Source organism: Trichoplax adhaerens, genomic scaffold, assembly GCF_000150275.1.
Source record: "Trichoplax adhaerens TRIADscaffold_2 genomic scaffold, whole genome shotgun sequence".
In the NCBI taxonomy this organism is placed as follows: domain Eukaryota; kingdom Metazoa; phylum Placozoa; class Uniplacotomia; order Trichoplacea; family Trichoplacidae; genus Trichoplax; species Trichoplax adhaerens.
In genome coordinates, this window is record NW_002060944.1 from 7,329,698 (window position 1) to 7,344,112 (window position 14,415).

The 14,415-nt window shown below is 33.7% G+C and overlaps 2 protein-coding genes across 2 annotated transcripts; both read left to right on the forward strand.

Annotated features, from left to right (window-relative positions):
- Window positions 1-1,106: 1,106 nt before the first annotated feature.
- TRIADDRAFT_20436 (uncharacterized protein) lies at window positions 1,107-2,473 on the forward strand (the record flags this gene model as incomplete). The annotated part of the gene is made up of 5 exons (XM_002109532.1): window positions 1,107-1,248; window positions 1,466-1,588; window positions 1,942-2,030; window positions 2,158-2,266; window positions 2,346-2,473. Coding segments are annotated over 5 exons (591 nt in total), but the record flags the coding sequence as incomplete, so codon positions are not given.
- Window positions 2,474-7,911: 5,438 nt separating this feature from the next.
- Window positions 7,912-12,477, forward strand: TRIADDRAFT_21663 (uncharacterized protein; the record flags this gene model as incomplete). The annotated part of the gene is made up of 7 exons (XM_002109533.1): window positions 7,912-8,053; window positions 8,257-8,376; window positions 8,668-8,790; window positions 8,937-9,056; window positions 9,158-9,283; window positions 9,378-9,497; window positions 12,287-12,477. The coding sequence occupies 7 exons, from the start codon at window positions 7,912-7,914 to the stop codon at window positions 12,475-12,477; spliced, it is 942 nt and encodes a 313-aa protein (XP_002109569.1).
- Between the last annotated feature and the right edge of the window lie 1,938 nt (window positions 12,478-14,415).

A 14,415-nucleotide genomic window follows, 5' to 3' on the forward strand; every position in this document is an offset into this window, starting at 1 on the left:
CAGCCAGGTACTATTAGCATTTTGGTCGAATCTACGCTGAAATCACAATATTCGACAACATCAGCATTTTACTCAGTTTATTCGCCAAGCGTTGATGGTAGTATAACAGTCGAAGGTTTACTAAGTTCTACGACATCTTCCGTATTGCCGAATTTCCATACAAGTACAATTGAATATGTTACATTATCACAGTCACAGTCCTCTACTCTCTTAAATTTTGGCAGTAGTTCGCCAAGTATTGATTCATTAGGATCCGTTACAGCTGCTACAGCTTTACTCTCAAACTTAGATTCAACTATATCTTTGCAGTCGTCAGAATATATGACAGCGTCGGCTTCGGTTCCTCTGATTTTATCTTCTACAGCTTTACTCTCAAACATAGATTCAACTGTATCTTTGCAGTCGTCAGAATATATGACGGCGTCCGCTTCGGTTCCTCTAATTTCATCTTCTACAGCTTTACTCTCAAACTTAGATTCAACTTTATCTTTGCAGTCGTCAGAATATATGACAGCGTCCGCTTCGGTTCCTCTGATTTTATCATCGTTGCGTAATACAATCGATTCTTCTGCGGTTGTTAATCTAGCTAGCTCGGTCAAATATACATCATCAGTTTTCGATGTAAGGTTAACTTCCTCTATGTATTCATCTGGTTACTCGACGACTAAAGTACCAATTGCCAGCTCTGGTAAAGTAGCAGCGATTGCATCTAATTATCTAACTGATAATATAACTTTCGTATAATTATTTTTTGTTAAAAGTTTTTAAACATATTTCTTGAAATCAGATACGGTATTCTAGTTACTTATGATTCCATAAAATTCTTCTGCAACTCATATAGCCTCGATTGCTTCGATTGATTCGATTCCTGGAACCAGTTACCTTACGAGTAGCTCTGCAATGATTTCAACGCAAATACTAGAATCAGCGACAATTGTGCCATCAACCATATCAGAAGGTGTGTAACAGTATGACTATAACGATTTTAAAGTGTAGCCACGGATGCCGCTCTTTGCTTACAAAGAATTTATTTGATAATTGTTTAAATATTAAGTAACGATGAATAGTTTAATGATCATGCGTTCATCGAATTTACAGCTATAGTAACTTCTTCAAAGTTACCTGGCGTTTATGATTGTTCCGTCGATATTAACTTATGCCACGTTAACGCAATCTGTACTAACACATCTGGGTTGTATAATTGTTTATGCGAATCTGGATTTACTGGAAATGGCACATATTGTACAGGTTTGAAAGCTATTTAAGCAGTTATAAAAGCTACGTTATAATATAGCAACATTTTAGTTTTATTAGTTAATATTGCAAATATTAAGTTTCAATTTCCTAATTGTGGATGAAAGTGAATGTAATGCCACTATATTCACGTTTACGAGGGTCATTAGCGTTAATTATATATAATTTAAGTCGATGTTAACATTTAGCCTTTTATGCTTTCTATGCGTAGATATTAATGAGTGCTTAGATAACCTTGATAACTGTAGTACTAATGCTACGTGCATTAATACCAGTGGTTCATTTAACTGCTCGTGTAACCAAGGGTACCTAGGAGATGGAGTTACTTGCGTTGGTAAATTCTGATTGATTAGCCATTAATAAAATGATAATCAGAATGTAATTGAAGAAATTATTATCAATGAACATTGCTTATTGATAAGTGATTCTGTTGATAGATATAAATGAATGCCAAACTGGTACAGATCATTGTCATACCAACGCTTCATGTCAGAACACTATAGGATCCTATGCTTGTTTATGCAAAATAGGTTTTACTGGCAATGGAATAACTTGCAATGGTATTTAATCATCTTTACTTTGTTACCAGTTGTGAAGCTTATAGTTTATTGGCAATGAGTTATGCAATATCATTATTGATAGCTTTATTTTATGTAAAAGCTATAAATTATTCTTTTACATTTATAGATATTGATGAATGTTTAATGAATCAAAGCAATTGTCATAGTAAGGCCAACTGCATAAATTCAATTGGTTCGTATGCATGCTCTTGCATAGTAGGATATACTGGTAATGGTCGAAATTGTCAAGGTAGTAATGAAATCGCAAGTTTATGATTTCTGCTGATATTTAATGCATTAATAATTATATTGTTCTTAAAATCTATATCTAGATATCAATGAGTGCACCACCAATAATCAATGTCATAGTAATAGTACCTGTAATAATACTATCGGTTCCTATACATGTTCATGTATGTCTGGATTTGAGGGCAATGGTACATACTGTCAAGGTACGTTCTTTGTTTCGATATCTAGTTGTAAAGCATCTATGAATTTATTCCCAACAATATTTGTACTTTTCATTTCTAGATATCGATGAATGCTCAACCAATCAGCATCAGTGTCATCATAACGCAACATGTATTAATCTTTATGGCTCATATGAGTGCAGTTGCTCTTCTGGATTTCTTGGTAATGGTAGGAGTTGTTCAGGTTAGTGACGGGGTGGCTTCTTTTGCTTTGGTGATTATACTTTCATAGATAATATTTCAGTAGTTTATAAGTACTGTTCATCAGCTTAAATTATTGCATCTAGATATCAACGAGTGCAACAGTGGACATACCTGTAGTCGATTAGCGACTTGCTATAATACCCCTGGATCTTATTATTGTGTTTGCAACTATGGTTTGCAAGGCAATGGATTTCAATGCGTTCAAGAAGGTAATCCCAATTTTACGTAATATCCCTGACTATTGGCCAGGTTTCCATTGATTACCACAGCACGCATTGAACCTCAATCGATGCTAAATATTTTAGCTACTAGGTTATATCCTTACGGAGCACAATTTGGGGATAGATCGTTTGGTAGAACGGATCAAGGCTATAGATATCTATATTTAAGGGAGCCGATTTCATATATGCAAACATCATACAGAGGATTATACGTAAATAGACTGAATGATACTAATGATACTTCGTAGTAATACCAATCAAACTAACTTAGTTAAATTACTGTATGATTGTAATAATCACATAAATATATGTATTTCACGACTTCCAATTGCAATATTTCCTTTTGGTAATAATTAAAGTGTGTTGATTTAATACTCAGATCTCTGTTGATGGAGTTATTTCGTTGGGATTTCCATATCCGGGCTTTACAACCCGTCCGTTTCCAAGGCCACTTAACCGTGCAATCATTGCACCATACTTTGCTGATTCCGATCTTCGAAGGCAAAGCGTATCTCATGTTTACTACCAGCAATACTTAAGCTACCAACAGACTCCAATATCAGATGAAATTCTCAGGAACGCTACTAATGATGTCAATCGATTTCAACAGCTAATGGCCAACGATACTAATAATGCCTTGTATGGTATATTTCGGAAAACGGTGAACAACTTTACGGCAACTCATGTTGTTGTCATTACTTGGTACAAATTGGTCGCTTATCCATATTGGTATTACTGGAATCGCCTTCCTCGTGAGGTAAGCTCACTCTCTTAAGAATAGCGGGATACAGTAGTTACTTATTAAGGTTTTATCTTTAATAATTTATGAGGTAGTATCACTTTCAATAATTAATTATTGATTTTGTGGTCAATTTTGCCTCTTTTAGTTATTTATAGTGCAATAATTGCGGACATGGATAAATTGTAGCGTTTATATTATATATATATATATATATATTGTAGTTGCTAATTACCCCTTACGATTTTCTGTATAGTATAACACGTTTCAATTGGTATTGATATCAAATGGAAAGAATCTCTTCAGTTTGTTTAATTATGAAATTAACGGTTTCAACTGGTGGAAAAGAACCCCATGGATTAGAGCACGTATCGGTTATTCTTATGGATTGGCACCTTATTATTACGAAATACCTTGGTCGCAAAGAAGAAATACAAAACTCCTCAGGATTGATCAATATCGAGGCAATACAGGAGAAATTGGCAAATGGGCTTTCCGAGTGGACGATCCCGATGTCCAACATGTTAATTACGCTACTCAGTGCAGTCGATGGTATAATGCGCAAGCATATTCTATTTACTATCGGCGATCATTACCAGCGTGTCCTTGCCGAGCAGCACAAGCTATTGCGGATCCCAGATTTAGATACAACCGAAGAACTGGTTGCGCTACATCTCGATTTTCTTTTCCAGGTTGGGGATGGCGGTGGACATGGCCGTCGAGGTATAGCAACTTGTGGTCGAGACCGCCAAGGGTAATTGTTTTTCAAAATTGAAGATGGAACAAAGAAGAGCGTACGCTTGCAAATGTCATTCATTAACTTTTTTAATTTGACTATATCCCAAATTAGGTCTGGCAACGCTGTTGTTATTCTACAAATAGAAATAGGGCAGGCGCATTAATACGTTCCTATCCGACGGGCAGCTCATTTGTTTATGTTACGCGTTCCCTTCGGCTAGCTGATGAAGAAGCTTATAAAGCATGCTGTAAACTATCGCGTTTATGCAACCTGTATCAGAATAGAAGACCAATTGATACTTGTAGAAATTACAGGCCACCTCGTTGGTGTAAGTCTACTATTTACTGTACTATATATAGTGAAATATCTTCTCTCCAGTTGCTCATCAGTTCTTGATATGGATATATCATAGATTAATACGCCTCCAATTCACCTGTCTGTACTTATATTCTTAGAGGCAAATTTAGTTATAAAACTGTCCTTTTATCACTGATGTAATTTCTTAAATATATGTTATAGCGTGGATGTGGGGTGATCCACATATTCAAACACTAGATGGTAAATCATATACATTTAATGGCGTTGGAGAGTACACATTGTTAGAATCGGATAACAATTTCTTCACACTTCAAGGACGTACTAGAAGGCCTTACATTACGAATACGACGCAGTTGGCTAAAGGAAGTGTTTTTTCAGCTTTTGCTATGTCTAAAAATGATTCAGATACTGTTGAAGTAAAGCTAAATGCCATTACTAATACAGTTACAATCACTGTAAATAAAAATTCTACCTACAATGATACCCATCTCCTCAATGACACTGTGTTATCGTTCAACAATCTTGAAATATCCAAACAGGACACGAAATATTTAGTTTCATTTACATCTGGTATAACGGCGGAGATTGAGATAGTAACTAAAACACTGGTCATTTCACTTGTAACTTCTCAATCAATATTTGGAATCACCAAAGGACTATTAGGAACTTTTAACGGCAATGTAACAGATGATTTCTTGCGTCCTGATGGAACTTACCTCAACATTAATGCTACAGACCGAGAAATTTATCATCAATTTGGCCAGCTATGTAAGTCCATTAAATATTTAAATCTCATATGCATATCTTTATTTTGCATAAAGGCTTTTCTGCAACCTATTGCAACGATATAATATAGTGATTCAATTATTTTGTATTCATGCCTCATCTGGGAAGCTATTTTGCCTCGATCTATATGTAAATTTAACAAATTTTCAAGCCTATTATACTACTGTACTATAAGATGCAGATTACCCTTACATTCTAAATCATATAGACTCAATTTGCACATAATAAGGTGGTTTTCGGAGTCTTTTCCATTAGTAACGCTATAATGCCCTACAACCTTACTTTCAGCTCTTATATGTAGAACAAATGTCTCTACAATCTAAGTGGGGAAGCAATCAATCTGAATAAGCAACAAGATAGTAAGATTTAACTTCGTAAAGTAGTCTTCCTCGTACACCTTAGCAATAACGAAAAGTAACTTTACTTACCGATATCCAAGCTCTTTATTAATAGCTACTGTATGAAGATTACATACATCCTCTTTAACCACGCCTTAATCCTTTTATGGTAGTTATACAGCATACACATTATCGTTAAATCGAAAATAAAATTGAAACACTCATACAATAGTAGTTACTTCGAAAAATTTTCCATGTTTTCCTTTTCTAGATAGGCTCTTCACCTAATTACGTACAGTATTACCTTTTCGCAAATAGCAGGGTCTTGCTATCAACAACATCAGTATGACTTTAATATACTTCTGGTATTAGAAAATGGTGTAGATATTCAGAATTTTTCAAGGTCCTATTTGGATGTAACTTTTTAGAGTAATTGGCATTTTATTATGACTATTTGCATTATGTAATGTTATAATCCTGCCTCAAATTGTTATTACCCCTTGATATTTACATGTAGTTCCCTAGGATAAAGAATTGTCATCACCTGTTAATTTCAACATGAGTTCTAGTAGTAGACTGAACGTTCTCTTCATAAAAAATTGCGCCTAGTTATTATTATCAGTGATGCTTATACGGTAATAGCTCATTTATCTCGTTTTAATTGGTCGTCCGACAAGGCAATACGCTACTTGCGGTTTTTTAACGAATTAAATTTTTATGGTATCTCTACCTATTTTTAGTATATTCGAAACTTGATGATTTACTGCATATTCTTCTATTATGCATGGTTTTATTCATCCATGCATTAGTTAAAGTTTAGAATCTTTTTTCACATACTCTTAATCATCAGGCTGTTAATGTTATCTAATAAGCCTCTCAACGTATGCCTTGAAACTAGTTATATTAGATCGATAATGCGATTTAATGTTGCTTTTTGTCATGCTTTGACTTTAGGGCAAATAAATGCGAGCTCATCATTGTTTAGTTACTCTCCTGGTATGGGAACGGGCAACTACAGCGATCCATCTTTTATACCAAACTTTTCCAAGGATATTAACGTGATATTCGAAAATAATACAGAGATTCGCGATCAAGCAATTCAATTATGTAAAGGTGACAGCGCTTGTCTCTTTGACGCTGCGGAAACTCTAAGTATTCCAGTCGCTGTTAGCGGTAAGAACATTTCACAAGCTATTGCGACCACTCAAGCTGATATAAGTAAGTCTTTATATGCCAATAGAAGATTTTTAATAATCACTTTTTGTCACTGCAATAAACGATATCAATTCAAATTTACAGTTGTTTTCCCGCCTACAATAACTGGTCAAAGTATTTTTAATGTTACCTATGGACAGACTTTTACTACAACATTAAATGCTACTGATCCTAATGGCAAGGAAACATTAACGGTGACCTCGGTTAATTTACCCCTTGGTGCGTCAGTTGACAATCAAACAAATACCTTTACTTGGGATGTTAGTACATACGAGAATTTGTCCTTCGAGTTTGCTGTTACCAATTCCAAAAATTTATCAGCTATTTTCAAACCATCTGTTGTTATGTGCTATTGTGCCAATAACGGAACGTGTCAGTACGAGTAAGTTTTTGTGATAATCCCTTGAATAGATTGAACAATTGTTTCCCTTAATGAAATAACGAATAAATATATCGATTAATTGCGGCATGAATATTGATTACAACAAGATTTAAGAATAAAGAATTATTAGGGAACGTCTAGTTTTACTGTTTTTAATATTTTTATGGTACCGCAATATCTTGCTACTGCTAATTTGATGACTTTGACATTGACATACGGCTTTATAGCTAACGAAAGCATGAAATTAATATTAACGCCTTTTCTTTGCAATTTCCATTCTTGAAGCGTCGAGTTTGTAACTATAAATGATACAGGATATGCTGTATGCCAGTGTAGCGCAGGATGGGTTGGTACATTTTGTACTGAAAGACTAGATGAATGTGCTGGTAGTCCTTGTTATGAAAATGTGACCTGCACCCTGGTACCGGCGCCTGGTATCGGATTTACGTGCGGACCATGTCCTGGCGGTTTGCAAGGCGATGGAGAGAAATGTTTCGGTAAGTAAATATATACCGTAAGCTTACCTTTTAAATCACCTTATAACTTTTGGTTAATGTATCGTTAGATAATTGACGTAATGAAAATCATGTTAGGTCCTACTGAATTTTTGCTTTGTATATAGCTAACGGCATAAATTATATACAACTTCATGCCAGCTAATCTCAGCTATACTTTGCTATGATTTATGTGCTGTACTCATCAAGACATTAATGAATGCGAAACTGGAGACAATCTTTGCAACCAGACTTGCATTAATACGGTTGGTAATTATTCATGCCAATGTCAAGCAGGATTTGAACTTGATACAAACAATTTGGACTGTAAAGGTATTCATCAAGTAATATTTCGGTATCGACCCATCTATTAAATATGCTTATTAGTGTGGTAGTCAGGCTCTCTATGATACTCCAGCTAGCTGTACTAACCTAAAATTCGTTGCATAAAACTTTGATGCTCTTTCGGTAAAACTTTAGGACTTAATAATATCTTTTGTTTTAATAGTTTGTATATCTAACTTTCTATCATCTAGATATTGATGAATGTGCCATCACTCAACGCTGTCATCAAATCTGTATCAACGATTATGGTAGTTATAGTTGCGAATGCAGACCAGGATATACATTAAATAGCGATAATAAAACATGCTCACGTAAGTTATAGCTTTCGTAAATCGATTAGGTACTTATTTATATGATAAGATTTTTATTTTTTTGCTCTTTAGCCATTGTAACATGCAATTCTACCGCAAGCAATTGCACACAGTTATGCGCTGTAATCAACAATACGATTACTTGTAGTTGCAATCTTGGATATAGCTTAGCCGCAGATCAAGTCACCTGCATAGGTATCAAAATATGCATGATATTTTAAAGCATAGAGTTTATAACAGTAAGAAAATTAGATCATTTAATTAATCTTTTCTCAACATTCGTGATGCAAGATGAAAATGAATGTGAGAACAACCCTACAATTTGTGCAGATAATTGTACTAATACAGAAGGTAGCTACTACTGTAGCTGCCGCACTGGCTATCAACTTAACACTGATAGGAGAACTTGTCGAGGTAATGAACAGCAATAAGAATATTTTTAGTTCTGACGTTACGTGCAGGTTACGAAAAGATCTGACGTAACAAGACACTGCGGTACTGCTTAACATCGAGCATGATGTAATTCTTATCATTTTGATTATTGCTTGGCAATATTTCAGATATCGATGAATGTAGCAATAGTGGATTATGTCCGAGCAATTCCATCTGTGTTAATAGCCTCGGCTCTTTCAGCTGTGATTGTGTCGAAGGTTTTATTGCTACTGGAGGAATTTGTCAAGGTAGAATTAGGATTTGGTTAACATTTCGTACCGTCAAATTGACAAATTGCGTATTTCGATAAAATCTTCATGAAATTGATTTGGGCTTCACTTGATTGTAGATATCGATGAATGTATCCGTCCCGATCTTAATCTTTGCAGTCGTAATGCAATATGTGTAAATTTTGCTGGTAGTTACAATTGTTTGTGCGATAGTGGTTTTCAGGGAAATGGTATCATTTGTGCAGGTTTTAATAACAGTGATTTTATATCTGTTCTAGTTTTTTAACGAAACTGCGAATTGAGCAATGCTTTTTAATTTTCTTCCGTTACTCTATAAAGATATCAATGAGTGCAATAACGCTAACATATGTGCAAAAGAAACTACTTGTAATAACCTCGTTGGTAGTTACCAATGTATTTGTAACAACGGATATACTGGAAATGGAACTGTTTGTACCGGTAATTTTATTGCTCGATGTCGATATTATTTTTACTCCATAAAATAGCCTTCATTAAGTTAATAGGTTACTGCAAGAGTCTGGTTCTTATCTCTAATTCTAAATTTATCGATGACGGATTTATTAGATATCAATGAATGCGATAATTCGTCAAGTTGCAGAAAGGAGGAAATTTGTCACAATACTCTGGGTAGCTATTACTGCACTTGTAAAAAAGGCTTTTATACAAAACGAAGCCCAAATGCTACCACAACAAGTTGTCAAGGTAATTAAAATTTAAAATAGTTGAAAGCGCTAAGCTATTGCTACATTTATGAAGTATATGAAATGTTGAGAAATGCATCTTTTGCAAAGGAACTAATTACAATCCCATGATTTCTACAGTAAATTACGGTCAACTTCGATATATTAATTTTGGCATCAATCAGATACTTTTAAGATGAAATATATAATTAGTGAAGATAAATACGAAAAATTAGAGGCGTTAATTTCGTTATTTGTTTCGTTTTGTTGTATGTAGCACGAATATCTTAGTTTCACCGTATGTTGTAACATCGAATATATACAGGCATACTTAAAAGTTTTCGGCGCAGGCGCTCATAGTGGACGTATAAACTTAGCATTTTCTGCGATTTTACGTATAATAAAATCATAGGTCTAATAAAGTAATCTGTAATCATTAAAACTTTGGCTAAATGTATTTCCTTTTCGCTAATAATTGCAATACTGATAGGGTCACGTGCCCAACTACATTATACTGTTTGTAGACTTAATAAATCAAAGAAAGTAGAGTGAATTCTGCAATGATATCATATATATTAGGATAGTAATGTAAAGCCACTGAGCGCACTTTTGCATAGGCTTGAGTATTTACGGATCTTTTCTCGACTTAGAAATCCGGTAAAATTAATAGGATACTAACGATAGTGATAATAATCGCTAATTAGGAATAAAATTATGCTTAGCATAAGTGCAAGCGCGAATAAATTTGGATTTTTTTATCTCAATACCTAAAACTTAAAATTCCCTTATTAGCTGGCTTATACTACACTGGATTAATCATACTTAATGGTACGTTTACAACTGACCTGAACAATCCCCTCAGTCAGGCATATTTATCATTAACATCCGAAGCTTATTCCAAGGTAAAAACTTATGATTAAATATTACCTTCAAGAGGTCATTTTTACAAATATTAAGCGGTGCTTCATAACTACCATTGACATTTTCAAATCGGTAAATTAATTCTTGATGTTTTGCGTAGGTGAATGCAGCCTTAATGGTAGACGTTAGAACACAGTATGCGGTTCAGCAAGTCACAATTGTTAATTTGAGGTAAAACTATTTATATGGTCAACTTAGCTGTATAATTACTATTTTATGATACAAATACTTATCTAAGAATTGTTTTATAGTTAGCAAGTATGTAAGAATTTATAATAAATATCATAACACTTCAAAATTTCTCTTACCATTTATCCAGGCTAGGAAACGGAACCATACTTATCGATCTTTCTGTGACGCTATTACAAAATTCTACGTTTGTGACGCTGCAATTATTAGATGTTATCACTGGTCAGAGCGTCAAGCAAATTCGCAGCTATCCTGTTCAATCAATTATTTTTCAAGGTATTCTATTAAAATGAATTTAAATTAATATACAAAATTTATTTTTATCGAAGTTACATAAATTACACATCTATGTGAATCCGTATTAACCGGAGAATATAGAGTTCGATCTATTTTTTTTATAAAGTAGATCGATAGTTTGTGGATTCTACAGTAACAGGTTTAGACGAATTTTAATTGTCGATTACGAATAACGTGGTTTTCTTCGTACTTTGTACTTCTACAGGATATGTCTAAGATACTTAATACACTCTATAGTGTAAATGCTTGCATATACTTATATTCACACAGATACGTAATCTGTACTAGGAAAAATAATAGTAAATTCAATCAGACCACCCTGAGCTTTTATAGTATAGTAGACAATCATTCAATAGTTGTAAAGCATCACGGTAACACCGTTTATCTTCCTTTATTCATATGACATAAAAATTTAAGTAATTAAAAATTAATTAAATTTATCAAAACCATAGGTATGTAAATCGTACTCTACGATGTATACCTATCGTCCATAACTCTAACAATCTTGATCGTACTTCATATGGTATACTGTTCAATAAAGGATAGAATAATCTGCTGGTATATGGCTGTAGTGTATTAAGACATACAGTTTTACACTACATACTATCACTGTATTGCATACACAAAACTACTGTAATTAGCTGAAATCACTACAATGGTGCTACTCATTTTGCAATAGTAGCTAGTAGATATGAGGCTTACAATAATTTACTTCCAATACTAGCGATGGACATGAATACTAAGCTCAACATGACAGTACTTTTGTAAAATAAAAACCAATTTTTCGATTAAAAAAACTGAGCGACGTCGACTTAATTATTGGAATAAAAATTCATTTCTATAGATTACAATCAATGCGCTGATCCGCAGGCCAATTCATGTTCCAATCTACAAAACTGCACTCAAAAGCGCGGCTCATTCGAATGTCATTGTATTTCTGGCTATCAACTAGACTCTCAAACCAATCAATGTCAAGGTAGATAGTTGTGTAGCTTTGAAGCCATTGTCGTATTTATTAACCCTTCTATTATGTTGTAGTACTTATAATGATTATATTACTACTGATTTGTATCATCTTCATTTGGTCGTGAAGATATGTATTAAGGTTTCACATTCGTCTTTTATAAATGTAATATCTAGATATCGACGAATGTTTGAATTCTTCCACCCTTTGTGCAAATAATTCTGCTTGTTTAAACACTGTTGGTGGATTTCGGTGTCAGTGTGAAAACGGATATAGTGGTGACGGCATTACAGGATGCACATGTAGGTTCATCTTTTATGGACTTCTTAATGTACACTGTACAGATCTAATAATCTGTACTAATTGATCCTTATTACAATGGTTTATTATAGTTTCATGTCCGAGAGACCGGTGTCAAAATGGTGGAACTTGTTTCTATTCTAATGGTACCTTCCTTTGCAAGTGCGTAACCGCTACAATTTTAACGTTAAGCAATTAGGCGATGGTAACTTACTGCTATTTACTTTGATAGAAGATGAGCATAACGTAAATTATATTTATTTCAGTTGCTTAACTGGATTCGATGGTCCGTCTTGTGAGAGTACGAATCTGCAATTTAGTAAGTGTTGAGATCATTAAGATCGCAAATATCATACTGGAGATAGCGAACTGATATTAAAATTCTTATTATATTGACTTATGATATTAGCTTCTCAAACCATTATCATCGCCATCGGTTCAGCTGGAGGGATTTTAATATTACTTTTAATGTTAATTGTTATTGGTCTTTGGTATCGTCGTCGGAAAGAGTACGTAAATATAAGCTTTGTAAATATATTAATTTGTATACTAGTTTCAGCGAGAATCATCTTTGTATTTTACTTATGGATTTATTGCCAGTGTATTTGATTTGCGATATACTATCCGTATACAAAGATAAATACAACCGTAAGATATTTTTCGTAACTATGTAGCTATCTCTATGTCATTTCTCGGTAATCTTATTTAAATATGAGTAGTCCCATACCAATTTTATGTACGAATGACAATTAAAAACTCCGTATATGTAGACTTTCGCAATTTTCATAGTTATCTGACCTTGTTTAATATTTGTACTACTGCTAATTCGTGATATTATTTATAATAATGAATTACTTTTAATTTTTCCGGTCTTAGCGCAAAATATAAAATAGACCCACCGGATGAGAGCAACGATTTCGACTCTTTTACCGATAGTGAATCAAGCCAGGAAGAGGTTGCCGTTCCCCTTCGGCAACACAGTCAGAAACCAGAAAGACAAACAGGAAGTATTATAACCCTATTTACAACACAGCCGAGTAAAAGTAGACCAACGGATATTAGGACTGTTAGAATATCAGAGATAAATGTCGCGCAAGAACGAGGGAAACCGGAAGAAATAGATGAAGATGATGATAAAGAAGTGATAGCAAATGTCCTGTAAGGAGCTAATAGTGAAGCACGTGCAGTGATGGAAGATGATAATCTAGGAAAAACGAAAAATGTGGAAAGTGTTACAATTACAATAGAGGATAAGGATTAAGGCAATGGGGCCTCAAAATTTTAATGAAACATTAAGACAATACGAATAAACTAGAAAAGGGTATCAGTATAGAAGTGGCTCTTAAAAAATCAAATGAAAAGTCAAAGTTAAGAATGAAAAGGTATTTAGATATGTGTAAGTAACGATTAATTATATATAATTATCATCAAACGAATATCGCAGGAATCAACACTAATCGAGAGCATCGCCATATACAGATCTAGATATATAGCATATTCATATCTAATTTTGTATAGATTTACTATGAAAGGTTATACTATGTTAATACACTAAAGCTCGGATAGAAAGTATCAAGTTTATGAACTGTTTTAATTTTTAATAAGAAATTGTTTAGCGAAAAATTATCCTGTAGCTACTAAAATTAAACTAATACGGTGACAACATTTAAATCACTAATCCTAATTTAATTTCGTTTCTATTGGCAGAACGTTTAGTTACGAACTATTATTGTACATTAATGACTGATATGTCAAATTCTGTTACGCGCTATAAAAGTTTTATTAATATGCCATAAAATAAGCAAAACTATTGCATGTAAGATGGTAGCTATAAGTACTGCAATCTTATTTTTACATACTAATTTGAAAATCGTATTAAAATTGTGGCATTTTGTAATTTTTTCAATACTTTATTTCTCAATTTCACTCCTATTATATAAGAATCTACCTGTTCATAGCTAACGCGAAATATAAATTTACAAGTGACAAGTCTTAGAAGAAGACA